At 43.9% G+C, this 26,383-nt stretch overlaps 1 protein-coding gene across 2 annotated transcripts in view; it reads left to right on the plus strand.

Moving 5' to 3' along the window:
- FGF12 (fibroblast growth factor 12) overlaps positions 1–26,383 on the plus strand; it is a 189,371-nt gene that overhangs the window by 112,018 nt on the left and 50,970 nt on the right. For both annotated transcript variants that reach the window (XM_085232429.1, XM_085232428.1), the window contains 2 exons: positions 10,488–10,598; positions 16,557–16,660. In XM_085232429.1, the coding sequence (XP_085088555.1) occupies positions 10,488–10,598; positions 16,557–16,660 (215 nt within the window). The remainder of the gene's footprint in view (positions 1–10,487; positions 10,599–16,556; positions 16,661–26,383) is intronic.

Below are 26,383 nucleotides of genomic sequence, written 5' to 3' on the forward strand. Positions count from 1 at the left end.
CGTATGGCCAGAACTGCCAAATAAATGCGTTCCCTTCATTCCCCAAAGCAAAACTGTTTGCAAAAGGTCAAGTTGTATTGGATTGCTGCGAGTGAAGCCAGGCTGCAAAGAGCCAATCTGCGTCTTCCAGAAAATTGAAAAATGAAGAAATGAGCATGAAGGCACAGCTGTGCTGACTTCCAGGGACTCCAGAGCCCACAGGAGATGTGAGAAAAGCACACATTAGACCATCCACCTCGTCCCGGGCCAGTCCTTTCCCTGGCACAGGTCCTGTAACCAGATCTGGGTCTAATTGCTGTCTGAGTGCACCTCGCATCTCAGTTATTGATCTTCAGCCATTCGTGCATGCATCCCTCAGGGGCTGACATCACGCTTCAGTGGGGATCGTCTGTGACAGTGGCTAAAAGAGCTGGCAGAGCTTGTGATACAGCCACCAGTGCTTTTCCAGTGTGACTGTATGCTCTTTAGGACAGTGTCTTCCTGCCAGACAGGCTGAGAGAGCTGGGGTTATTTGGTCTGGAGAAGAGAAGGCTGTGGGGAGACCTGAGAGTGGCCTCTCTGTACCCAGAGGGGGCTGTATGAAGGAAGAGGACAGACTCTTTAGCAGGGTCTGCTGTGACAGGGCAAGGGGAAATGGTTGCAAACTAAAAGGGAGGATATTTATATTGGATATAAAGAAGAAGGTTTTTACACTAAGGGTGGTGAGGCACTGGCACAGGTTGCCCAGAAAGGTGGTGGGTGCCCCATCCCTGGAGACACCCAAGGTCAGGCTGGATGGGGCTCTGAGCACCTGATGGAGCTGTGGGTGTCCCTGTTCATTGCAGGGCACCTTGGACCAGATGGCCTTTTAAAGGTTCCTTCCAACTCAAATGATTCTACAGCGAATCTCATTCCCAAGATGACAGCAGATCAGGCAGGGGTGAACCTGCTTATCCCATGGGAGACCTTGCAGTCATCCACCATGGAGAGCCTTAGGTGGTGGGAGGTGTGTCATGGCTTTCTCACACCATGAGCATTTTCATTGGCTCCAGTGCAAAATTTAAAATGTTCTGCAGGCAGATAAAGTGTATTCTCACAAAGCAGAAGGAAAGAAAGAAGAATTGGAACCACATGTCAGGCTTTGACTGTTTTTAGCATGATCTAGCCCTTTGAAGTGTAATCTTGTTTCAGACCAGAGCGTCAAAAGCATCACATTTTCTGTATGCACATTTAGATGTTGTGTAATATTTGTTGAAATTTAGTAATGTGCTAATTTTGGGTCCAAAATGCTCAGAAACTGCTATGGGAAGTCTTAAGCTGTGTTCGTGCAGTGAAGAAGACAAATCTCAGAACATCGTATGTCTGATTCTAGCTTTGATTTTTTCCATGACTCAGACCCATTACCTATTAAGCAAAGAAGTCTAACACCTCTCATCCCTTTGGAGAAATGCATGGTGGATACAGCAGGGATGGCTCTGCTTTGTCCCCATCTTTGCAGGGTGTGCATGCTGAGCTCAGTCTTCCCTCAGCCCCTGAACTCTGCAGGTTGGAGGACACCATTTGCTAAATACTCGTGCATGAATTTTGTTCCCAGTGTTTCTGCTTTGCAGCAGCCCACTTGGGAGCTGATCCCAGAGGAGAAGCTGAGTGCTTGGTCTCTTTGTGGGGTCACGTTTACACTCAAATGAAATGTGATCAGTGACTGTGGGCTCACGCATAATATTTATGCTATCCTCTGTTTCGCTCTGGGTGAATATTGCTGTAATTTTGGCTAATTACACAAAATGTCAGGAAAAATTGCAGAGTGTTCATCAAAATAAATAATATATCTTGCGTGCTCTGCTGCCCATACATATGAGCATGCCTTAACCTTCAGTAGCCAAAGCACTGACTCTGCTGGGAAATGACAGCTTAGGAGTGTTAGCTACAACTTCTTTTCCATTAAAATTCTCATATTTTTCTGAAATTCTTCACTTGAAAAGGCTCAGCTTGCATAAAACAGGGAACAGCCCTATGTCTCTCCTTGATGCTTTCAGTTCCTGTCAGGCTTTGGTTTTATCATCAGAGCTGGAGTCGGTACAGGTGTATAAGATTGTACTTTAAGGGGAGATGCTGTGAGAACCTGACTGCTGCTGAAATACAGTGATCAGGAGAACAACAACCATGTCCTTGGGGAGTGGAAAACAATCCTGGCAGTGTAGCTGTAAGAAGAATTGTTTTTTACCTCTCTAGTCAAATAAAAGAAGTTTGTGGGGAGGAGAGGATTCCAATCCGGTGCAATATTTCATTCTACTTAAAAGGAAACTTCAGCTTTTATCTCCAACTCTTTTAAAATCCTTTTTTTCTTGTTCCATTACATTTCCAAAGAAAACCTCTTAAAAGAAAAAAAATAAAGGTCCACCCATTTCTGATCTCTTGTTTTCCCCCAATAATGAGATGGAGTTTGTGGATAGCTTCAGCTGCTCTCTCTCTGAATTATTGAGTAATTAAAATATTCAGCTGGCTAATTTTACCTGAAGGTAATCAGTAGCCCTGTGCCAATAGCTGGTGGCAGTTGGGCCACCATCACCTTTCTTCCTCTTGTCATCCCTCTGCTTTCAGCTGTGGTCTCATTGGAGACCACTTCTGGCCCGACAGCGCTGGTTGTGCCATCCCTCCCTAATTTGTATCCAGGGGCTGCCTAGAGCGGGCAGCTCACGTGTCCTGTATGCAGGTTTGGTGTTTGCCTTCTGTGTGAAGCAATGCAAGGTTTTAGACTTCTTTGAGTCCCGGACCTGAGGTGGCTGTTGCATGGGGTCAGGACCTAAGGGTCTGGGTGGGCCGTAGGGTGACAACTGCTTGTGGGCCCCCAGGAAGAGGGTGGTCTGGGAGAGGCATGCAGCAGTAGCCTTGTGGCTGCGCCCCTCTTTTCCAGTGCTTTATGTGGGTGGTTCCTTTCTCTGCCCCTTACCTCATTCTTGTATTAATATCCCTCCAAAGCTGATTCCCCAGATATGGGAGCTCCTGCGTGAACAGCAGTGAATGCAAACACATCCTTTCCATCTACTCTACAAATGAGCAGTAGGCTTCCCTGGAGGGTCCCAGCTTTGTACAGCAAAGCAGACGTCGTGCAGAGGTTTGTACGTGTCTGCTGCTTGGTACAGGGGTGTGGGCAGGAGGCAACGGTGCTGGAGGGCTGATTGCTGTTCCTCCTTGCAGACATGAACGCAGGAGAGGAAATCACTTCTCTGGATGCTCTTTTTGCCTACAAGTACCATTCTGCTCTGGTGACTCAGTGGCAGTGACAGGAGGTGATTGTTTTGATGGGTGCTGTCAGCGGCTCGAGCCATCATCCCTCTGAGTTAGGGAAATGTCATTTTCGGAAGCTTGTCCTTCAAATGCAGAGGCCATCCCTGTCAGCACAGCCTGTTATTTCATGTAATGCACCCTGAAAACACCAGTTGTCTCTCAGTAGTTATTAGTCCTGGGTGGAGATTTGCACTTGAGATGAGTAAATACACAAGTATACCACACAGCCCTATTGTCCTGGAGTCATTTTCTTCTCAAAATAAATTCCCCATAATTAGAGGGCGCCTCCAAGCTTGTAATCACAACGCTCTGGAGCTGGGCAAGGCCTTTGTTCTGCATCCCTGGGAGAGCAGCCGGGATCAACTGCCTGGTGATGCTGGGGGCATTTTGCCCATCAGGAAAGACTCCTTAGCGTCATTCAGTTGCTCTGTTTACGCCTCTGCATCCATCACCCAATCCTGCAGGCCAGCTACTTGTGATGGAGCATATCCGTCTGGTCACAGTCATTTTGCTGCCATTTTTTTTGCTATGGGAAAACACTTTATGGGGCTGGGAAATGTCCTCCTTGCTTCCCCGTTTGGGTGGCTTCAGTGAATCATAGTCATGAGCTGAGATGCAGAACTTACGCCAACAGTGATGTGTTCAATTGGAGACAATCACTTACTTCATTTTAACTCCAAACACCCAAGAGATCTTAGCAGCTTCTGGGTGGGAGCAAAATAAAGCACATTTTTCTCCTGCAGCTTTTCATCTTTTCCTCCCTAAGCTCTATGCTGACGCCTGTCACCATAGTAATCTGCATGGAGCTTGCTGGTGCATTTGCCTGCTGAGTTAGTGCAAACCTTCATTAACTCTGCTTCCAAAGGGAGATTTTGGTGCTCATCTCTGTCAGCGTGTGTTTGCAATAGTTGGCTTATTGAGTGTTTGGGAACCTGTCCTTCTCAGGGGAGAAGAACTGCAGTTTCTGTGGTGGCACTGTACCTGCGGAGCTGATCTCAGTAAATTAGGAGTGGTTTACACCCTGACTTGAGTGCTGGGTTTGCTGTGGATTTGAGTGCAGTTGGATGAGTCATAAATCAGCCTCCCAGTGTGACAGCCGTATCCTGAATGGGGGAAAAATAAGAATAACGGGGTGTGTAAGTTCCAGGCTCAAATGCTTAATTGCAAAAAACAAATATTCAAAAAACATTTAGGTGAAATGTGCTCCTGAGCTGCATTACAGGTGCCCTGTTTGCAGTCACATCCTCAACAGAAGTGTTGCGTTGGCAGAGAGGCCAGACAGCAGTGCACCCAGCATCAGAGATGCTTTCTCCTTTACCAGCCCAATGTACTTTGCAGTGCTGGCTGGGCTGGTTCAGAGTCCCAAATAAACTTACTGTGCTGAGTGCAGGTGGAGGCATTGAGTCAGAGTGTGTCCTGCTACAGCAAATAAACAGGCATGTCTCTTGCCAAAATTATTTGGTGATACCTTCCTGCTACCTGGCTGCAGTTGCTGGATGTAAAATGGCTGCTAACTGACCAAGTGAGAGGAGTCTTCCACTGCTTGACAGCTTATTACGTGGAGAAGAGTAACCCTGGAGCTTCATTTGAAGCCATAACCAGCACATAGGACCTCTGACACCCAATGCAGAGTGAATTTAGAAGCAGTTCTGCACCAGCACCCTCCAGTCAAGGCTTGCTTGTCAGCCAGAGCATTGCTATGGATTGCAGGAGTCCCTGGAGCCAGTGACTGCAGTCCCTGAAAGGTCTCTAAGCCCTTTGTCTTTCCAAGAGGCTGCTGAAACCTAGCCCTGCCAAATCCTCCCATTTGCTCAGTGAGCTGAGGTTAAGGTCTGGTTGAATGGTGTCTGGTTGAGTTCCCTCAGGTCTCCCAGTCTAGACCCTCAGTTAGACACATTGCAGCAAGGCATGGTGCTCTGTGAATTGAAAGAAGTGAGGCCATGCAAACTGTCCTCCTAAAGGTGGGTCAGCTGCAAATCAGAGTTGTGCCCTATCCTGTGGTTCTCCACAACTCAGGGTCTAGATTGATTTGAGCTACCCTGGGATGCATGATGGAGGTTGTAAGGTTTAAGGTTCCTGGGGTTCACACTGTGGCACATGCCCAGCTCACATTCGTACAGCACCTTGCCAGTGTTTACTGAAGAGTAAGCAACAGCATGCTCTCAGCAGGGTTTTGCTGAATGCTGCATTGGGTGCATAACCCCACAGCTTCTTTTCACATTAAGAGCAATTGTCTTGCTTGTGTGCTTTCCATTTTGCAGTTAGTTCCATGTTCAACTTCGCAGTGGAATTGCAGATCACAGCCCAAGCCAATGGTTGAGCACCAGGTGAGAAGGCAAGGCTAACCCAGGGAGCCCAGGTGCAAGCAATGCTCCTGAGTGACCAGAGGGGTGGAGCAAGGATCCACCCCTACTCATCCTCATTTAAGGGTTAGCAGCTGAGGGGGCAGAATCTCTCTGGATGGATGTTTTGCTTTTCTTAAGCTGTTACTGGTCATTGGAAGAGGTGGGTATTTATTTATTTATTTATTTATTTATTTATTTATTTATTTATTTTAAACTTGCTCTTGCTCTGTAGGATTTGTAGCTTACTAGAAGGCAATGTCATTGCCTTCTTTGCTGTATGAACTTAGCAGAAATTAAATAAAGGGCAATTAAAGACCAGTGATATTTCTAATAAAAAACTTTTCTCCCAGTGACTCTGCCAGAGCTCCTACAATTCACCATGGGATATGGGGAAGACATTCAGTAGTGCTTGTGTTTGTGGGCCGTGTGATGCTGTTAGAGGGCTGATTTGTATGCAAGTGCCCTGTACCTTTCATGTCCTTTGGGAAGTCCCAGAAGATGGAATAGGCTGTACAGAGAGGTGGTGGAGTCACCGTCTCTGGAGGCACTTGAGAGCTGTGGAGATGTGGCACTGAGGGATATGGTTAGGGGGCATGGTGGGGTAAGCTGGGGTTGGACTAGATAATTTTAGAGGTCTTTCCAATCTTAATGATTCAATGATAGTTATCATACAATATAGCCTGTGGTGGATGGAGGTGACTTGAAGGCCCAGAACTGGAACAGCTGAACTGAGTAACATCAGCATCACACTACTGGTTAGATAGCAACAGGGAGATCAGCAATCAGATTGTTACTGGTTAGTCTCAGCTGTATTGAGGGATCAAGAAGCTAAAAGCAGGGCTTGCAGAGCTGCTGAACTTCTCCCATGGAAAAGAGAACAAATGGGATGTCTGTTGAGGAGGTGTGATGTGTTGGTTATTGGGTGACTGCTTTAAGAAGGGTGAGCAGCTGAAGGCTGTGTCTTTGCTCTAAGGGGAAAAAAAAATTAAAGCAGCTTGATAGATGCTGCAAAGAGGGGCAAAGCTGTGGCTTAGCTCTTGCCCTCTGGTATTCTTGGGCTGTTCTGCTCTGTGACCACGGCCATTGGGGGTGTTTTGTGGGGGTGTTTTTTCCCTGTACCTTCAGGGAGCACCACATTTTAAAGATTGGAGCTCGCTGCCTTGGTGTGAGGAGTGGATCTGCTGCATTTCCTCTGGCTTCCCCACCCTGAATAGCTGTGTGAGCAGCCAGAGCAGGATCCCTTATGTGAGCATCCTAAAGCACAACAGCTTATAAAACAAGAACAAAAATATCCCTTGATATATCACATGGGAATCTTAATAGCTTGGGGGCTGCGTTGGGAATAAGTGCTGCATAGAAGTCTCTTGTGTTCAGACTGTACTTTGAGATCAAGACAGTCATAACTTCTCCTTTAAATCCATTCTGAAACACTTGTCTTTGTCTTTAGGGAGCCACTAAGTTACAATGAAGTCTTGTCCATGTTAGTTTAGTTCCATTTCTGTGGGAAAAGCTGATCCTGCAGCAAAGTTAGGAGAGTGTGTGAAGGAGCCTGAGTGGGAGAAGTAGGTTTAATCTGAGTGCATTGTGCAGTATTGCCTCCTTTAAAGACATGGAGATCCAAGTTGCTCTTAATACAATGATGAGGTTAAAGAGTAGATGTGAGTGATTTTTGTGAGTTATAGAAAGAAAATGGTAATAGAGGGGATTGTACTTGTCTGTGCTGCAATTTTTCTCCACTCTTTATGGCTTGTTCTGTCTCCTATTGATTATAGTTTGGGGCAGTTTTACTGGGGAATTTGACAAAGCCTCAGGGTTATAGGCTTTCTTTTCCTCCCAGTGTTTATTGAAGCGCTGGAAATATTTTCTGCAAGGAAGAATTGCTCTCTTCTGTGTAACTGCTAAGCTGTGGGGAACTTTCATTCAATTTTGTCTTTCTGCCTTGTGTTATGGCCTGTCAGGATACTCCTCTGTCCTTAGTTGACCAAGAGAGTTCATGGTTGTGTTAGTTTCTAAAAACAAGTAAACAAAAAATCACTGAGATTTTCAGTGTGATTGCTGCAGCACAAGGGGTGGCAATGCTAGAAGACTATGATAAAATTGCTGTTCTCTGGGATTGGAAAAAGATGCTGCTAAGATATATGATATGACTAAAGTGAAGAGTCGGACAAGAGCAAGTATAGAGTTGTGCCTTTGGGTTGGCTGGAAAAATGCTATTCTGTGATTGCACGCCTCTCTTCAAGCAGTAACTCTGGGCTGAGCTTTGGGGAGAAGGATGGGTGCATCCTTGGTCCTTGTTAGAAGCAGGCTTTGCTTTGAGGGTCTGGAAATGCTTTGTTTGCTGACGATGCAGGGCTTCCTAAATGAGTCCAGAGTGTGGGGATGCTGCAGCAGAAAGGACTCTGAGCAGCATGGAGGCAGAAACACCACTGCATTAGGGACTGGAGGAACACGTTAGTTTTATGTGTGGCTGACTGCTCTGTTTCACTCCCCTTGAGCTACTGTGAGCTTAGGAGTGTGAGCCTCAAACTTCTACTGAAGTAGTTCTGGTCAGAAAGAACAGCATGGAAGAGAAGACTTCTCCTTCAACCTTTCCCTTGGCAGGCACTGACTTAAAAAAGCTCTGGCCTATGAGGCAGGCAGTTGTTGGAGCTTGAGTCAGACCTGACTGTGTTTGTTGTGTCAGTGATGAAGGGATGCTGGGGCTTTGCCTTGTGTTTTCCTATGGTGACAGCCTTCTGGTACAGCCCTGCTTCCATCTATAGCATGGATGTGGGGAGGTTCTGATGCTGTTTTGATAAACTTTTAAGGTGATGGTAAGCTACTAATGGTGAGAAGCTTTGCTCTGCGTTGTACTCAGTAGGCTGCTTAGTATAAGTGGGAGCAGTATGCATGTCCTTCCAAAATGATTTGCGTGATCCAAGTATAGTTAGGACCACAAAAGACCATGGCCTTCTGTCCAGTAGCTAAATCATCTTCCCAAGGAAGGGGGTAATGCTGTACTGGTTTTTTTGTTTTGTTTTTTTTTTTGTTTTGCTTTTTTATCTTCACTCCTTTTATCATTCAGGGGATTTCAGGCAAGGTCTTCCCCCTTCTCCAGCACACCGAGAGCTTCAGGCTGCAGGAGTGTCTCTAAGCATGTCCTGCTGGGAGCTCTTCCATTTTGTGCAAAGTACTTAAACATGAAAATTTAATGAGAGAGTAAAAATGAGGCTGAGACTCATTCAGGGACTGAAACATAGGTCTCCTACTGGAGAATGCCTATTAGTGCCTTTATTATTATTGTGGTATTAAATAAAAGGGAGGAAAAGGGACATATTGGAGGAGAGTGTAGTGTTCAGCTGTGCCTAATAATACAGCCTTGCATTCCCTGCCTTTTTGATTCAAGTTCCTGTGCCCAACAAAACAGATTTTGCGTTTTGGAAAGAACAAAGCAAAATGCTTACTTTCAAATGGACTTATTTTGCTTTAGTTGACATGTGCTCTTAGTAGAGTGTACTTACTGTCCCAGAGCTGTGAATCTTGCCTTCCTGCAGTCTACACCATTTGGGTTACTATGAAATCACTTTTTAAGGCAGCATGAAAACCAGCTGGCACTGATTTATTCATGGCAAGCACGTGCTTCTGTAGATACAAAATTGGACCTGATTCTCCTGAGGGCTGGTGGAGGGGTCCCCAAAGCTCCAATCCTTTACAGCCATCCACTCTGCTTTCCCTGCTGGCCATGGGGTTTGACTGGAGAGAAAATCTGGGCTGAAGAGCCCTGCCCTCACCTGGGGAAGTCAGTGCAGGAATGTTAGGGATGGCCAGTCCTGATGGGGCCACTTAATGCACAACGTGACTGTGAGGTATGCAGTGACTGTGGCTTATCAAACAGCCTCAGCAGAGGCTTGGAGGATGGAGGCTGACTACATTTTGGTATGCTGCACTGGATTTTTTTTTTTCCTCTTAGTAAGAGCTCATTATTGTTTGCTCAAAACTTCTCAAGGGTGGTCAGGCAGAACTATGAACTCGCTTTGCACGAGGGAATCACTGTAAACCAGCTGGTGGGACTGCCTGTAGCTGGCTGGTTGTCTTTAAGAAGCTACACTGATAAAACACCCGTGGTCAAAGTGAATTTGTCCTGAGATTTTGACTGTTTGACCAGTGGACCCTGCTAATGACAAAGAGCAGTTCTCATCTGCCAGAGTATGCGGCACACATTTTTTGGGAGGGAGGAACATATGGGATTGGAAAAACAGATATTTCAGGTGCCCATAAGTGCTTCGAAGGTCGTTTTTGGGGGTGTCTCACATCTGTTCCTCTTAAGAATTTTGTTCCCTGAGTCCCACACAGTTGGCCTGGTGCAGCCTGATTCAATGCTCAGTTACTTTGGTGTTACGCTGCTGTAACAACATCAATTTAAGCAGATTTTTCATTGGCATAAAACTGGAGTGACATGATAGTGAATCAAACATAGAAACCGAGCAAGTTGCCTTCACAGGCAACACAATAAGAAACAATAAGTGCATTCTTTGCTAGACTGCTAGCAAATTTGCTTCTAAACTGGAGGCATATTCAGAATACGTAAGCTGTCTAAAGACTTTCATTTGGTAGGTAACTTTCACTGAAGCAGCGTTGCATAAATCTGTTACTTTATGCTGTACCAACTATGCCTTGCATTTTACCTGCTCATCTGATCTCCATTTTATTTGCCTGTATGTCTGTGTATATATGAATATTTTACAACCTCTCTTGAAAGGGATTGCAGAAAGCTGTCTTACTTACAAACACTTTATTTACTCAGGGCTTAATGGGGGCTGTACAAATTAGGTCTCTTGCTACATGTTTGGCATATCTAATAATTTTTTTAAATTATATATACTTTTTCTTTTGCAGAACCCCAGCTGAAGGGAATTGTGACAAGGTTATTCAGCCAGCAGGAATACTTCCTGCAGATGCACCCAGATGGTACAATTGATGGGACCAAGGACGAAAACAGCGACTACAGTAAGAAAAATTAGCCTGTTTTGCAAACCAATTACAATCAAATGCATCACCTAGTGGGTCTTGATTGTGAAGCTTCATTTCAGAGAAGATTGAATTAGGAAGAAGCCAGATGTTTTCTGCACATTTTTTTCTATTTATACTTCCCCTTTAAATCTTGCCTGTGTAATTTCATATGTTTCCTCTCCAATCTTGTTCCCTCCTGCCCCAATTCTGTAACTACCATCTGGGTGGGGTGGAGAATAAAACCCATGATTTGAACTACAGCCAGAAGAGAAAGAAGATTATATTTATACACATGCCACAGGGGTAAAGGATACAGGGAATTCTCTTTCCAAGGAGAAGAGGAGATAATTGCTTTTGCTTTTTTTATCCTGAAAAATTCAGCAAGCATCGGGAATTTCCAAGCTGGAGAAATCCAGCTGTTCATCCAAGTCTCCTGCTTTGAGACTGAGGTTATTGAATGTTCTTTCCTTTCAAATGAGGTCTGCTTCCAAAACCCTGCTCAAAGGGGATTAGATTCATACTGTCCACCAAAGGTTAGCAAAGTGCAGCGGAGCCGTGTAGGTTTAAAAGTGATGCTCATGTGCAGGAGCCATAATGGTTTAAACCAACCAGTAACCCATATCCCTTTGTCAGAGCAGTGTGCAAAAGAGGGGCTCTGTGAGGATGTCAAGTGAAATCATGAGAGGCTGTCAGAGCCTTTGGGAAACGAACCAAGAGAAACCAGAAACCTGGCCTGGAGCATCCTGTGAGCATCAGGTTTTAGTTCTGCATCATGCGCTTGTGTTTAACAAATGAAACACCACAAACTGATGATATAACTCCATTTTACATAGGAAAAGAACAGCGTGTGGACAACCTCTCCACATTCTTGTATAGCTTTTACTCTGTGAAGGCCTGAGCCTTCCTATAAGAAACGTGGCCTGGGTTTTCTCAGCAGATGCCAGCACACAATGAGTTCAGTGGGCTTTAGCAAGTGAGTAATGAGCCAGTGCTGGGTGGTATTAGCTGCTTTTTTTTTTTTTTTTTTTCCCCAAAGGAGGAAGACATAGGATGTTTTCAATCTGCAGAAAATCCCATTGGAGGTCTATTTGTCATCTGGCATGCAAAGAGCTCCTAGAAATGGCAGGGATTCATTAGCCTCATCTATCAGTGAGGACCAAACAACAAAGTAATGGGCTTAAATGGAAGCAGAGATGAATTTGGGTAAACAGCAGAGAAACAGGAGGTGTAAGGACAGTTCTGTAGTATTTCAGGCTGGCAGAGGAGACAAGGGAAGCCGCTTCTGGCCCCTCCTCAGTGGGCACAAGAGCAACGTCCTGTGTCTCTGTGACTGAGTTAGCCCCACATCACCCGAACAGTTCTGATCTCTCACATTTCTGACATAAATACGATTGGCAAGATGCTAAGTACTTGTAAGCCTCTTCCATGCTGTCTTCTTAATTGGAAATAGATGGACTGAAGGGCACTTCTGGAGTGTCAATTTTTCTGGTGAGATGACAGCCCTACCTTGGCAGCCTGGTGGCACAGGAGGCCCATGGCTGTAACGTGCCAAGCCCATTGCTCAGTCATGGGCTGTGCAGGAAGGTTTGGTGCATAAAGGGGCATTTCAGATGGAGAATACGGAGGTCAAACAATCCCCTATGTCCTGACCTTAGGGGATATCAGAAGAGAAAAATCCAGTCTGGCTCCTGAAAATGAGAACAAGACTATGCTTTATTCAGTCCTACGTAACTTCTGACTGCTCACTGTCCTTTACAAATCTTCAGTTTAAGTCAATGATTTATACGATACAAAGCTTTCTGTTATAGCTTCAAAATCAAGTAACACTTTTCACTTTGGAAATAACAAAAAATAAAGCATACGTTCTCCTTTCTCTATTCCTTTAGATCTCTTGAATTTTGACCAGAAAAAAAGAAACACGTAAGTGTATTCAACTAAGTGAACAGCTGCAGACTTGCTTCACTGGTATTTGCTGCTTTAAAATATTTATCCAGAACACTTCTGGCCAGCTATTCAGAAGCCTGCACTGTATTTCTGTGCAAAACTCATCAAAAATAGATAAATGATATTTTCCTGTCCCTGGAGTGGTATTGGTTAACTTACTTCCACTGTCAGAGAAGGATGCTCTTGAAGCTCACAGCAGGTCTTGCCAACATGTGTGGCCACACATTCTCTGTTCAGAAGTCATCTTTACACAATTAAATGCCCAGTGAATACTGTGTTCCATACACTGACTCTGTGTGCTGTATCTACGCACTAATTATTTGAATTATCATTATGAAAAGAAGCCTAATTTTTGTGGAATGCATTAGGTTGGTTTACTCTGGCAAAATAAACATTTCAAATGAGATGCAAACATGTTCCTTAGATACATCTGACGCAATTAAAAGTTCTAATAAAAATCCAACTATTTGTATAAGTGGAACTGCTAATATTTAAGCAATTTTAAAATGAATTATCTATCTGGTTCCCATTTTATAGGTGCTCTTGAGAGGCTGGTGGTATTTATTTTCCACCTCTTCTCTTAAAGAAAAGAGGGGAAAAAAAACCAAGCCAAGTTCTAATGGCATTTGAATGGGCTCTCAGCCAGCTTCCCACAAAACAGTGCTTGGGACATCTGTTCCTTATACCATGCAGTTAGAGACATGCTATCTTAACATAAGCAAGGGGACAGGTTCTCTTCCTACTTTTATTGGGATATGTGAAGAATTTTCTGTAAATAAGTTAGCTCAGAGCCACAATCAAGTGAACGTTCAGAGATTAAAAAGTGTGATGCGTCTGATAAACTGCAATGATCAACGTGTTTGTGGCCAAAGGGTTTAGCAGTTGAGTGTGATAAAAGTGCTATAATCGATAAGAATTGTCACATATAAATCTGGTGGTGGGAGAAGACAGTGAAATGTAATGACAGCAAATCAGCAGAAGTATGCAATGCAATATTTTAATTGTTCTATCTTCTGCATATAAAACCAGAGTATGTCCATCCCGTGTGGTTGCATATGGCAACATATACATATATACGTATAAAGGAAATATAACTTTTGCAACAGGAGAAAAGTGTTTAGCTTTTTTTTTTTTTTTTACTACATCAGACCCCATAGAGTAGAATAATAAAACTATTAATGTTGGAAAAGACCACTAAGATTGCCTAGTCCAACCATTAACCATGTCCCTCAGTGCCACTGATGCACACACAGGAAATTTTTCTTTATATCCAGCCTGAACCTCCCGTGGTGCAACTTGAGACCGCTCCTTCTTCTCCTATTGCTGGGAAGAGGTTGATCCATACCTCACTCCTACCTCCTTTCAGGGAGTTGTGTAATGCAATAAGTTCTCCCCTGAGCCTAGTGGAGTAGTCCTAATAGTTGTACCCTCTTGCAGGTAGTCCTCTTCCCCAGCCTTAAATCTGGTATTTCAAGGTAAGTGGGATTTTTTTTTTTCTGACACAAATTGAGACATTTACTTTTAAAGTTAATTGAGGTTTTTCCCCATCTTTTTACTTTCTTGTAAGAAAGCTACAAGCTTTGAAATCTGTTCCAAAACAAACAAGATGAAATATTCATTTAAAAATGACAACAAAAGGCTTTAACTAATTCAGAGATCTTCAATGATTTGATTGCTGAAACTGTTCTGAGAACTTACAGTGCTTTGGTTGACCCTCAAACACTTTCAATAGAAGAAAACATTTGCTTCATAAAACTACTTTGGCTATCAGTCACCTCTATCAGATGCGTGCCCTTCAGCTTGCCTGCCTGCCCACTTGCTTCCCAGCAAATGACAGCATGTTGTAGGAGATGCTCTGCCATGCTTGAAAGCCATGATTGTGAGCTGTGGGACCAAGGGAGCTTGGGTGCTGGCAGTGCTTTTCCTACTGTCACACAGCACAGTGGGATTATTGGTGTGCTTTTTTAGCATGCACTTGTGGAGAAAAGAGAGTTTTGCACATGGAGATATTTCCAGTGGAACTTCTCCCCACTAATTCTGGGTATTATCACCCCCCTGCCTAATGAATGCTTTGAACGGTCTGTCACAAGTTTTCTATGGAAGACAAATTGGCTGTACAGAAAGAATGATGATGCCCATTTTGCTTCATTATTTGTAGTAACATGCTCCATTTTTCAGTGGGGGAAAAATTAGGGAAGGGAAATTGCTTATAAATAGACTTGTTAATTACAGAGGGTTTTAGACCTTTCTAGTAGTGAGAAAATTGACTGAAATATAGTCTTGCCATAGTTACCGTGCTCCTCAACAGTAGAATTATGTTGTAATGCAGCTCTTTGGAGCCCAGTAGCTACAATGGGGCATGTCTGTCTCCTCTTGGAACACTGCAAGAGTAGTGCACTTCTTGACTCTTATTGTTCAAAGACCAATGCCTATGTTAAACTTTGCACTGATATATTGAAGCCCTCTGCTTGCTTCCTATGAAATTGCTTAAACATAGGCACTGATTTTGGTAAGGCTTAAGCATACATTTTGATATTTTGCTGAAGATGATGCTTATAACTGCAAGAAGTTGTGCGATTTCTGGGAGTTTGACAAATCTCTTGTGTTCTCCATCATTTGTAAGGAAGCAACAAATTTTTTTTTTCACTACTTTTCCCACCCTATCTGCTATAAATATTTTCCCCTTTAAAAGGGGATCACAACCACTTTTGTCTCATCCTCTCTGTAGTAGTTCACATGAAGGAGGTTCTTCAAAACTATCTCATGATGGAGTTAAATCCATGTTACCTGGCGTGTGTGTCTAGCAAGTCTCCTTGGAGAGCAGTGTTGGCATTGAGTTGGATTTGTGTCCTTCCATCATACCAGTTTTAATAACAGCCTGACCTGAGGAGCTGCAGCAGTTTGACTGGGACATTTGAGCAAAAGCTGCTTTTGCCTTCAGTGCTGATGTTAAATCAGTGGTGGCACATCTCCCAGGGAAGGAGAAGCTTAGAGATGGCACAGAGAGGTCAGCTTCTCCTGCAGCCATTATGGGAAGACCTCTTCCAGGTATAGAAGTTGGTAAACAATCTATAAAATGATTTGAGGTTCTATAAAATGGTTTGAGGATTATGTCCTTACAGTCAGTTGAAAAATAGGAATGGTTCATTGTACTCTATCACTCAGTCCTTCTTCTACACTCTACCTACTGTTGGGTCTCCTCTGGGTTCATTCAAATATCCCGGTCAGTTCTAGAGGTTTCAAGGAGATTTATTAAAAATTTATATATATATATAAAATATTAAAAAGACAGGAAACATTTAATGAACGTGAAAGGAGCAGTCTGAATTAGTGACTAGGAAATTAGGAAAAAACTCCCATTCCAGAGCAGTTGTGTAGGAAGAGACCTTGAATGGAGCTTTCCCATGTTTCTGCTTGACCCTGTGCCTGTTTTTCCACACGCTGAGCTCTGCCCACAGCAGGGTCCAGTTCGCTCTTTGCAAGCTGAAGCATAAGGTCCTGCAGCACCTGGGTGCTCTTGTCTTACAGATCTCAGTGGGAACAAAGCCATGTTAATGCTTGAGTGTTCAGAATATCAGTGGTGACAGTCCTCTCTCTTTTGAGTCCCTTAGAAATGCAGCAAAAGCCTGACCATACGTTAATGGGTATGCTTACTGGAAAGGTCTTTCACTGAGATTCAGGAGCTGTTTGGAATCGAGCAATAAGAAATAACTGGCAGGAAGTTGCTGCAGCGCTTTAGTCATTAGGATGGCAGTAAAATTGAGTTCTGAAAGGTCGTATCTTCTGTCCTATCTAGTGCTGCTTCTGAATGAGGAGCAGAGCTCTGGTCAGGTCTGCGTCTCTTCTGTCCTTTTTAAAAACTGCTTTCAGCATCAAAGCTATGGCTGCGGGTCCTTCATGTAGCTGGAACAAGATTTGTTTCCAACTCAGGACTGAGGCTAGCCCCAAGGCAAGAAGCAGCAGTGGCCACACGAGCTGATGTCTCAGTAACTTTTGCTTTTCTTTCCGCAGCCCTTTTCAACCTAATTCCTGTGGGTCTTCGTGTGGTGGCAATCCAAGGGGTGAAGGCAGGCCTGTACGTTGCCATGAACGCTGAGGGCTATCTCTACAGCTCAGTAAGTACTTGCACCCTTGGCGGCTGGGATTTGTAGGTGGTAGGGGGGACTTGGAGGCAGTCACATATTGGAAAGCCTGTAAAAGCGGGAATGATGGGAGCTGCTGCAAAGCCAGGCAATATTCACTTCAAAATGTCTCTGCGGAGCTTCGTGGTAATATTTCCTGACCTGTGAAGATATGCTTTGCATTCCTTTGAGTAGTTACTTAACGTAGGTCACGTTGTAGAGGAGGCTTTGTGGTTTGCTGGTTATATTCTGGTTTCATATTTGTGAAATGGGATGGACCGAATGGAATTTCTTCTGCATTGCACCCAGAAATCTGATTATAGGTGGTGTCCTGATGGGTCATGCTCTGCTTTTGACTGAGGTGTAAATTCACTGTAATACACTGACTTCGTTAAGATGGTTCTGGACTGTTCTGTTGGCAGTACTTCAGTGGAGCAGAATTACCCTGTATTTGTGTGGTCTTTTTAATGTACATTAAAGATAAGTGAGGCATTTTTTACTGACTAATTCCCCTATAACTTTCTTAGATGGCATGAAAGGGCATGAGGTTATTCATAAGATTCTCATTTGAAGTAAGTAATTGATTTTCACATTGAATAATTGATTCAGTGATTTATTAAATATGGCAGCCCTTTGCCAGAAATTTTTATGCTTCAAATAACTTTGCTCTAGTTCTACATAGTAAGTAGTGATAGTTAATAACACACTTCTCATTTCTGTGCTTATGGTATCTTGAAACCGTATAGGCAAGATTCTAATCTCATCTTCATTTGTGTAAATTTCCAGCACAGTGATTCTGCTCTTGTCTCAGCATTTACTTTGCTTTATAAGCGCACGTGAGATTGGAGATGGGACTGCTGAAAGGACAACAGCCTATGTGGTATGGGGCATAAATATTGATTTCCGCGGCCTGTCCACTGCGTGCCTTCCCATAAACCTGTAGACCATGCAGTGCTATACCATGTATGCAGACAAAGACAATGCTGTGTTCCTGGTCAGTTTTAAATCACTCACGTGGCTGGGATTTCCCCCGTTCCCTTGGGAGCTGATAATGCTCTCTTTCCCCAGCAGCTCAGGGTAGAAAATGGCAACTGGATGCGTTAGTATGCCTGGCGAGATAGGTCTCAAAACTGGCTGCTTGTCAAGAAGAGACAGAGACCAATCTGGATCTCTGTGGATGCCAGACGCTTCCTGTTCTTTCATAGTCCAGTAAACATAAATGACTGCCTCTAAATAAGTTACATCAGTTTACTAACAATGAAAATCTTCTTTTTGTAAAATGATCAGATCCTAAAGGTAGATAATACCAAGATATCTGCTATTCATGTGAAGTGTCTTAAAATGCTTCAGATTCAATTCAAATTTTAATTCAAATTAGAGTGGTTTAATGGGGCCTGCTTATTCCTAGCAACTGTGTATATCTTAAATAGGATGGTTAAGCAGGGAAAACTAAGGATATGCTTTGATGGCCAGTGGTAAATGAAGGGCACCTCATTATATGCCATAGCTTGACAGCATCCAGCTCTGTTTAAACTAATACAGGACCGAAGCTGTTTTTCATGAATATGAATAAGGTTTCTGTTCATGGCAAATGGATGCTACTGTCCCATCTCCCCATCTCTGCTTCAGGGAGATAGAACTTCCTAGGGTGGATTTTCTTGTACTGACTGGTGTCTCTGTCTTACAACAACACATCAATAAATTCACAGTGCTTCAGAGAAGTCCCCAAGATAAGAAAGAAGATAAGAAAATTTGGGAATAATAAAGCCTGTTAGAAGCAGGGGGCATGGGTCAAGCCTCTCATAGTGTCAAAGACAAGGGATTAGACCAGGATCCCATGAAAGAACTGGATGTGACAGAAGAGCTCAGCCTGTCCAAGCACCTTCTTGGATGCTATAGCGTTCCTTGTGGGGCTGGATCCCACTCCAAGCCAATGTTTGGCACAGCTGTGTCTGACTCAGAGACTGTGCTGGGGAACTGCTTTGGCAGCACTGACAGTCTGCTCCCCTCTGGGGCAAGCCACCCGCGGCCATGCTGCCTGGACCTGACTGCTGCCTACACTGAAGGACATGTGGTCCCTGTTCCCTTGCTCAGCAGACCCTGAACTACAGTTTTGGGCTGGCTTCCTTTGTTGTTATGTTTGCACCTGCTTTTTCTCTAGCCTTTTCTGAGAGATTTCTGAAAAATGGGTCAATATTCCCCATAGATACTGTTCACTCATGCGGATCCATTGATAAATGAACTTATTCTGCTGCTTGGCTGCCTCACCTGCTGTCTGTCTCAGACTAGCCCTGCTAGGACTTCTTGTAATGCTTTCAAACCTGGAATTGTTTTCAGATAAAACACAACTGTCTAGGGATGTGCTGCTTCTTGCATTTTTTTTCTTCCTCTAGAACCCAGGTTTTCTGCAACTGTAGCTGAACACATCGCCACTGCAGGGTTTGGTTGTTTGGGGTTTTTCTGATAGTATTTAATCTGTGTGTGCCAGCTGGGACCTTGGCTGACATCCTTTGCACTGGATCAAACCAGAGGCTATTATCAGCTTGGTCTTGGAGATGGTTTGTGCCAGCTCCTTCTCAGCGTGGGCTCTCGAATGAATGAGTTTAGAATAAGCAGCTCTTGGAAAAAGTCTCCCCAGCACCAATCAGAGCTGGTTCTCCGATGCCAGCTTTGATGAGGAAGCTCTTTGCAGAAACGTGCAGTCCTCTCCAAGACCGATGTGCTTGGCCACATCCATACCTCTAGCAGTGAATTTTTTCATCTCTCCCATGCAGTTAGAGATGAGCAGGGACAGTGTGGGGTTGGTTTACTTGCTGCCTGCAGCCAACCATAGATCCCTAGCTAGCTTTACAGCTGGCTGAATGTGCTAGATGCCAAAGCTCATTGGCTTGGGAATCAGCTGTTTATGACTTTTATGGATTGTTTATTTACACTTGAGACCTGTTTTTTGTTGGTTTTTTTTTCCCAGACTAGCTTATTGAGGTCTGTGAGGTCTGCTGTGGAATCAGGTGCTGAGTAGGCAAGAAAATCAGGCCTTGATCTGAGGCACTTGCCTTTCAGACAGCTGGATACAAAAGCACCATCCTCACAGCAAGCTTGCAGAGTCACTGGTGAGTTTCTGCTGAGGTTTGTTGTAATATGGAGCAGCTGTCAATTCCCTGGTGATGCCCAAAAATTTTTATCAGCACCTGTTTTGGGGAGATGCACAACCCTCCTAGGGATCCTCTGTTGGCATTTGATACCAATATACAAAGTGAGTAAAGGACAGCGTTTCTGCTTGTACTGTCTCAGCTCTTGGGAAGCTGAGACCAAGGGCTGGTTGTTGCAGAGGACAGGAAAACATAGAATAAAGAGGTACGTCCCGCTCCAGTGAGTTTACAGCTTAATTGTAACGGGAGAAGACACAGAACATGCTCTCCTGTCTGTCGATCTGCAGTTAATGGCTTCACTACCAAATTAATTCCTACTTCCGTATAACCTTGCTAAGTGAAGTTGGAGCCGTCCCTTCAGTCTCAACTCCCAGCTTTCTCTCCATCATTCCTCTTACATCTCAGAGGAATATGTGAATGGGATCAGCCCAAAAATAGTTTGGCTGAGAGGCAAGATCCTGGAGCTTGTCATGGGCAGGGTGTCCCCAGGCCCACCCAGTCATGCCAAGTACACCAACGTTGCAGCTCTCCATGTGATATGTATAATTCAGTGGCACTGCGGCTGGGATTGGTTTTGCCCCAAGTGCATAACGCTTCTAAAATGTATTGCTCTCATATATTCCTTGTTGTTTAACTCTGAGTTCTAATTATTTTTGAAATGGCAAATCATGATACATAATTTATTGGGAAGACTGAGAAAACCCTAGCAGAGATGGGGAATGCAGAGGAGAAAAAAAATGGGTCGCTTACCAGGACTCAGTGTGATTTTACAGTATCAACCTGCAAGTTGAAATGCTGAAATTAGAGCTTGAATCACTTCAAAGATTCCTGCTAATAAGGGAATGATTATGCACAATAAAAAAAAAAAATCCAAACAGCACTGAAAAAAAAAATAGTCATGTTAAGAGCTCTGTGTCTTTTCATTTTCCCTTTCTCTGCTGTTTTATTCTGCTCTATCATTTTGCATAATAAACATGTCTTGCATAATAATAAACAAGCATCTGGGGAAGTATGTATATTAACTTTATTTTTTAATCTGCTTGCGATGCTGTAACTTTCGCTACAACTCCTCCAGGGTTGCTGCACTCTTATTTACATCGTTTGAAGGTCAAGGGCTAAAATCAATAATGCTGCATTCTTTTCCCCTAATAGGCTTGGGGTGTTAACCTTCTGCCAATGGCATTTTTTTAATGCCTGTTTGACCTCAAGCCCTGCTAGATGAATCCATCAGAAGTGCCAATCCATTGGGCAGGTATCCTGAACATCTCATTTTTGCAGACTTTGTAGATGAGCATGCTGCTGGGGGGATTCCCTGGTTTACATGGCTCATTAGGGAGCCAGGTAAGCAGAGATAGAAATGTCTCCAAACGGAAAGCACAACAGGAGCCCAATTTAATGTGCTTTTAATTTTCCCCCGAGGGCATCCACTCTACTTTGCTGGTGGTTTAAGAGGGTTTGCTGAAAAGAGATGTTAACTGGGAGATGTAAAATGCCTCCTGTCTCCAAACTTAATCATTAATGTGGAGGGAGTAAAATGGATGCTGGGGGCAAGCAGTTGTGCCAGGAAAGCCAGTTCCTGGGAGCAGATTCCTACCTTGCATCAAATGTTCCTAAAATACAGCTGATGAGTGCTCTGGTAGCATGGAAACCTGTAAACACATCTATCAATAGCCAGGCGGTCACTTTTCTAACCAATGAGGTGCTCCACCCAAGTTGCCTGGCTGTCCTCATCTCTCAGAAGCAAAGTGCTGCTTCAGCGTACTATGTGCCCTGGCATTGAGAGTTCCCTTGTCTTACGTGAGATTGGTGGTAACTGGGCTCAGGGGACTGTTCAAGATGTGGTGGCATGATTGATATGTGTGAGAAACCAGTCTGACCTCACTTGGCACCTTCTGGGTTGCTCGTCAGACAGGGAGGCTGGCAGGAGATCTGGGTGCTGTAGAACTGTGACTTTTTGGGCAGGTTTCCCATCTGGCAGCTCACTGAGGAACTTTGCTCCCAGGACTTCCTTAACAGAGAACTACAGAGAGGCTCCCAGTTGAGGTTGCTGCTCTGCATAGGGTCAGGCTTGGCTGTTTTCTGTGCTGAGAACAAAATCGGTGGCAGCAGGACATAACTTGTCCCTGTTCATTGCAGGGGAGCTGGACTGGATGGCCTTTAAGGACCGCTTCCTACTCAAATGATTCTGCGATTCTACGATAATCCTGTTTTCTTAGCTAGCTTATATAATAATAGTGCTATTTATAAAGAATGAAGATGCTTTTAAATAAGACTTGTCTTCACTTAATCTTGGTTGCACAGGGCATCTAATAGTACGTTATTTTTCATGTAATGCCATCCAAAGAGGCAGAAATGGGACATTTCCCTTGTAAGCAGAGGTCTGTCAATATAGGGATGCATTATGGTCTGTTGCTGAAATTTCATTTTGGAAGAAAATCAGGGAAAAATACACCAGTGGTGCTGACTCATCTCATTTTGACACTTTCCCAAATAAATGTTGCAGATCCCCATTTTGAAAGGACTTCAGTGTGTTTTATATTACTTTACCATTTCTAATGAAATTAGAACAAAATATTTAGATTTTGATGGAGCTTTACAATCCCAGAAGGAATCTTTTCAAGGAAAGGGGGAGGAGGTTAAAGCACCAAGGAGGGCAGGGTTCCTCTGAACTGTAAGGAAGGCAAGATTAGAAATCTCAAAGATGAATCACTGTGATAGCTACAATCTTCTGTACAGCCTTTCTTTTGCTGATTCGCGTGAATCCAAGTGCGTAGCTCCAATTTTGATAAGGAAGTAGGCACAGTCTTTAGGGCAGGCACTAAGCAGCAGTAGTGACCAATTAACCACTGTAGGGGAAATGATGAGGTAGAAGCAGAAGAAAATGATTGATGCAATGCAGTGTTCCAATTGGATTTTGGAAGGAAACTCTAGAAAATATCCAGGCTGAGAATGGGGAGGCATGCAAGGAACTTCATAATTAGCAGAGGTGATGAGTGAAGCTGCCTGGCAGTGCTTGGAATATAACACTGCTGCAGATGTTTCTTGGTTGCAGAAATGCTTGTATTGTTGTTGTGAGTACCTTGTGACTGGGCACTAGAAGGATGAAGCTGGTAACAGTGATTTTTGAGCAGTGTTGGGAGAATGTGATTTTTTTAATGTCCCTCCCAAGCTAAACCATTCTGTGATTCTATTAAAAAATCATACTGAGATTGGTGTTCCACCTCACTGTCGGACTGTTGTGCCAGAGCATCGCCAAGGGTTGCTCAGTGCTGTGCTGTATTTGTTTCCTGCATTGCATTTGTCAGTGTTCACTCATAAGAGATGCTTCCAGTGCCTATGACACAGGTGTTTGTCAAGAAGGAATTAAGCTGAGAACTGCCAGACTTATTACACCCAGACCAACCAACTCTCTGTCAGGAACGTGGTCCACAGAGACAACAGCTGTCTGCATTACGCTGCGTCAAGTTGTAGTTACATGAAGCCTGGCAAATGGAGTTGACAGGTCATGGGGAAAATTGCCGTGTTCACCATCTCCCTGTGAGCAGCCCTGGGGCTGTGTGTGCTTGGTTCCTTACATGCAGGGACCCAGTGGGGCAAGTGACTGCTCTGGTCCACAGCATCTTCAATGGCAAGAGGAGCTCTGGGTTCTGTTGGCGTTGATGCACTTCTTCAGCCCCTATGAGTGATCTGGAGAGCTGATGGCAGCACAGTTCCTTTTTATAGGCTTCTCTTTGCATTCTGCATTCTGCTGGCAGAAATGGGCAGGAGCTGAGCTCATCTCCCTGGGCCAATAATGTGCTTTGCCCCGAACTCTTCAGCCTGCTTTGGTTTTTTAATGTCATTTATCCCATGTCTGCTTTGTCCATAAATAGGGATGATATCTGTTTTCCATGTCTGAAATCTAGATAAAACTCCAGCTTGCCAAGAATAACAGTGAGATAATTAACATTTTGTTTTGTACTGGAGAGAGGACAAATATTATCCTTCCTAAGTTCAGACTGTGTTTGATATGAAAGGAACGAGGCAGGTTTTGAGAGAGGATGTGTTTGTCTGAGGTCAGGTGTGTGTTAATGAACTGATTCCGATCTCCTTTCTGATAACACCCAAGTCAAACATAGAATGGGTAAAACTAGTGAATGGCATGCCTTTGCCAAACAGTGACTAATGGCTCTGGAGGCGAAGGCAGGAGATATGACAATCATAGGCAGGCTGAAAAACCTGAGAAGAAACCTTACTGACTATGCATGTAATTATAACTGGGAGCCAAGTGATAGAAAACTTTTTAAATTGGGAACATTGTTGGATTGTAATGTGATTTTCCAGGGGAAAGGAAGAGAAGTTCAAAATACTTGGGCTATTTCTAGCCAGACTGGCTGAATCTGGGGAATGTAGTGTACTGTAGCAGAAAAGCCTGGATGAGAGCCTGGACTTGGGTTTGCTGTGAAGATATCGTCCTGACTATGCATTAGCAAAGCAGAAATAATTTTTGTGCAGTCTCTGTACCCTGGGAGCTGAGTTCAGGTCCCATAACTTTTCATTACTATGAGTCCCAAGACATGGGGCTGGCTTCTGGTTCCTCTAGCTGCGCGGCACAGTGCTGCGTGGCCAGCAGCCTCCTGAAGCTGGCATAAATGTGCCCAGCAGTGGTTTGGGACCTGGCCTTGGAGCTGCAGTGGGCTTGACAAGGAGTGGAAGCTTTGTTGCTTAGGGGCCAGGAGAGAAGCAGAGAGCATCAGAGACAGAACCTATCCTCCCCCATCCACTGGGGCCATTGACACACCATCTTATGGAAGGCTGAAAATGTGAGCCCTGAGTGGATGTTACTGACTTTTTTTCAGATGTGTCAGTTGTACATTCCTAGGGTATTTAATTACATTATGCAACTTGTATGTTTTGAATGGATGAATAAAGAAGGTAGAATTTGAACTTAAAGTAGCATTTTTCAAATACTCTGCTGTAAAACTTTTTTTTTCTTGTTAGTTTTTTTAAATCTGGAATGGCGCATGAGAATCAAAGATGGTACATACAGCCTCAAAGGTGTAAAATTATGAGAAAGTGAGAGATTTTGAAAATTCCAGTAGTAAAAGGCGAATCATAGCCTGTTTTGCCTCATAAATAGGAAGAGAAAACCCGGACTTTGTTGGATGGGATGGTTCAGAGCAGAGTTTGGAGTTCATGGTCTGGTTCTTATTTTCCAAGCTTAAATGAAATTTCTCTGCTTTGCCAGCAATCTTCTGTAGACATCTCACAGGACTGGAAGACCAAGTAATTCTGGTCAGAGTCATGGCTGTTAGTCCCATTATGATGCATCCTTCCCCTTTCTGCCCACAGTTAGGCTACATGTTTAGTCTTTTATTTTTGTGACTAATTTCACTTACTCGAGGTTTTGCTGTGCTTTAGTTACATCACCCAAAGGTTTTGGCTGCTCACCTTGTTGCTTTCTTAGTTTTTCCTTTGTTTTAGCCACTCCTCATTAATTTTGTATCAGTTTGCTTTGGTCTACATACCCAAGAGGAAGGATTCATCTCATTGGGTGGACACTATCGCTTTTGGTTGATTAAAAAGGACTCCTTTTGCACTACTGATGCCATCCTTTCTTGAATGGTGGGAGCTACTTGCTGCAAAAAACCTTGACAAACCCTAAAACTTTTAAATTACACAGACACATACACATGAATCACGGTTAAATTGGTATTTTGACATCTCAGCTTCTGGGAAGGCAGTCAAGAGACTCAGTGAGCATCCTGCTACCTCTGACATGCTGATGGCATCTGTGGTGCAGAGGACCAGGAGCCTGGGGAGCAATGGTAGGCTTTCAGGCTTTTTTCTGTAAGTTATCTGAATCCCAGGAAGTACTTTGCTATTCAGAGCAATGCATTCTCCAATCCCCCAAATACATACCTAAGCACCGACCCTATGCTAAAAGCTTTCCACACTATGAATACCCTCTTGACATAAATAAGATATGGCATGAAGATGGTAAGTTGTCTTATCTCCCCACCATTTTCCTCCTGAGAAGACTGAAGGGTTGACTTGTCTTTGTAGGAAGCTTCCTTGGTTGGCTGCTCTGAAGGCTGCACATCAGATGCATTATTGATAGCAGCATGTGGGACTTGCATGCATGCACATATTATAGACTCCCAGATGCCGTCTGGAGCACTGCAGTGGAATTACTGCAGCTGGGCAGAGATTGTCTGCTTAGCTGTAAAGCCTTGGAGACAGAAATCAGCATGAATCTCTTGCATGACCTTTTCTCTTCCACCATTTAATCATCATGAGCATGCAATTGGAGAGGGAAGAAAATAGAGCCGGTGGGATAATGAACATGGCTGTTAGGTGAGGAATCTCTCCTAAGCAAGAGTGGAGAGGGACAATTCTCTGCATCCTTGCTGCAGTGTTCCACCCCTGTGAACTCATGCCAGGCATCATGCATCTTCGAAGTGATTGCTTCCTGTTTCTGGAGGGTCAAGCTGAACGCTGGCAGCTGATGGGCAGCCAGGTCAGAGAAGTGCTGTGCTGCTTCAATCTCTGATAGGAGCACCACTCATATACTGTCAGTGTAAAGCAA

This window comes from Meleagris gallopavo, chromosome 11 (genome assembly GCF_905368555.1).
Source record: "Meleagris gallopavo chromosome 11, MGAL_WU_HG_1.1, whole genome shotgun sequence".
Taxonomy (NCBI): Eukaryota; Metazoa; Chordata; class Aves; order Galliformes; family Phasianidae; genus Meleagris; species Meleagris gallopavo.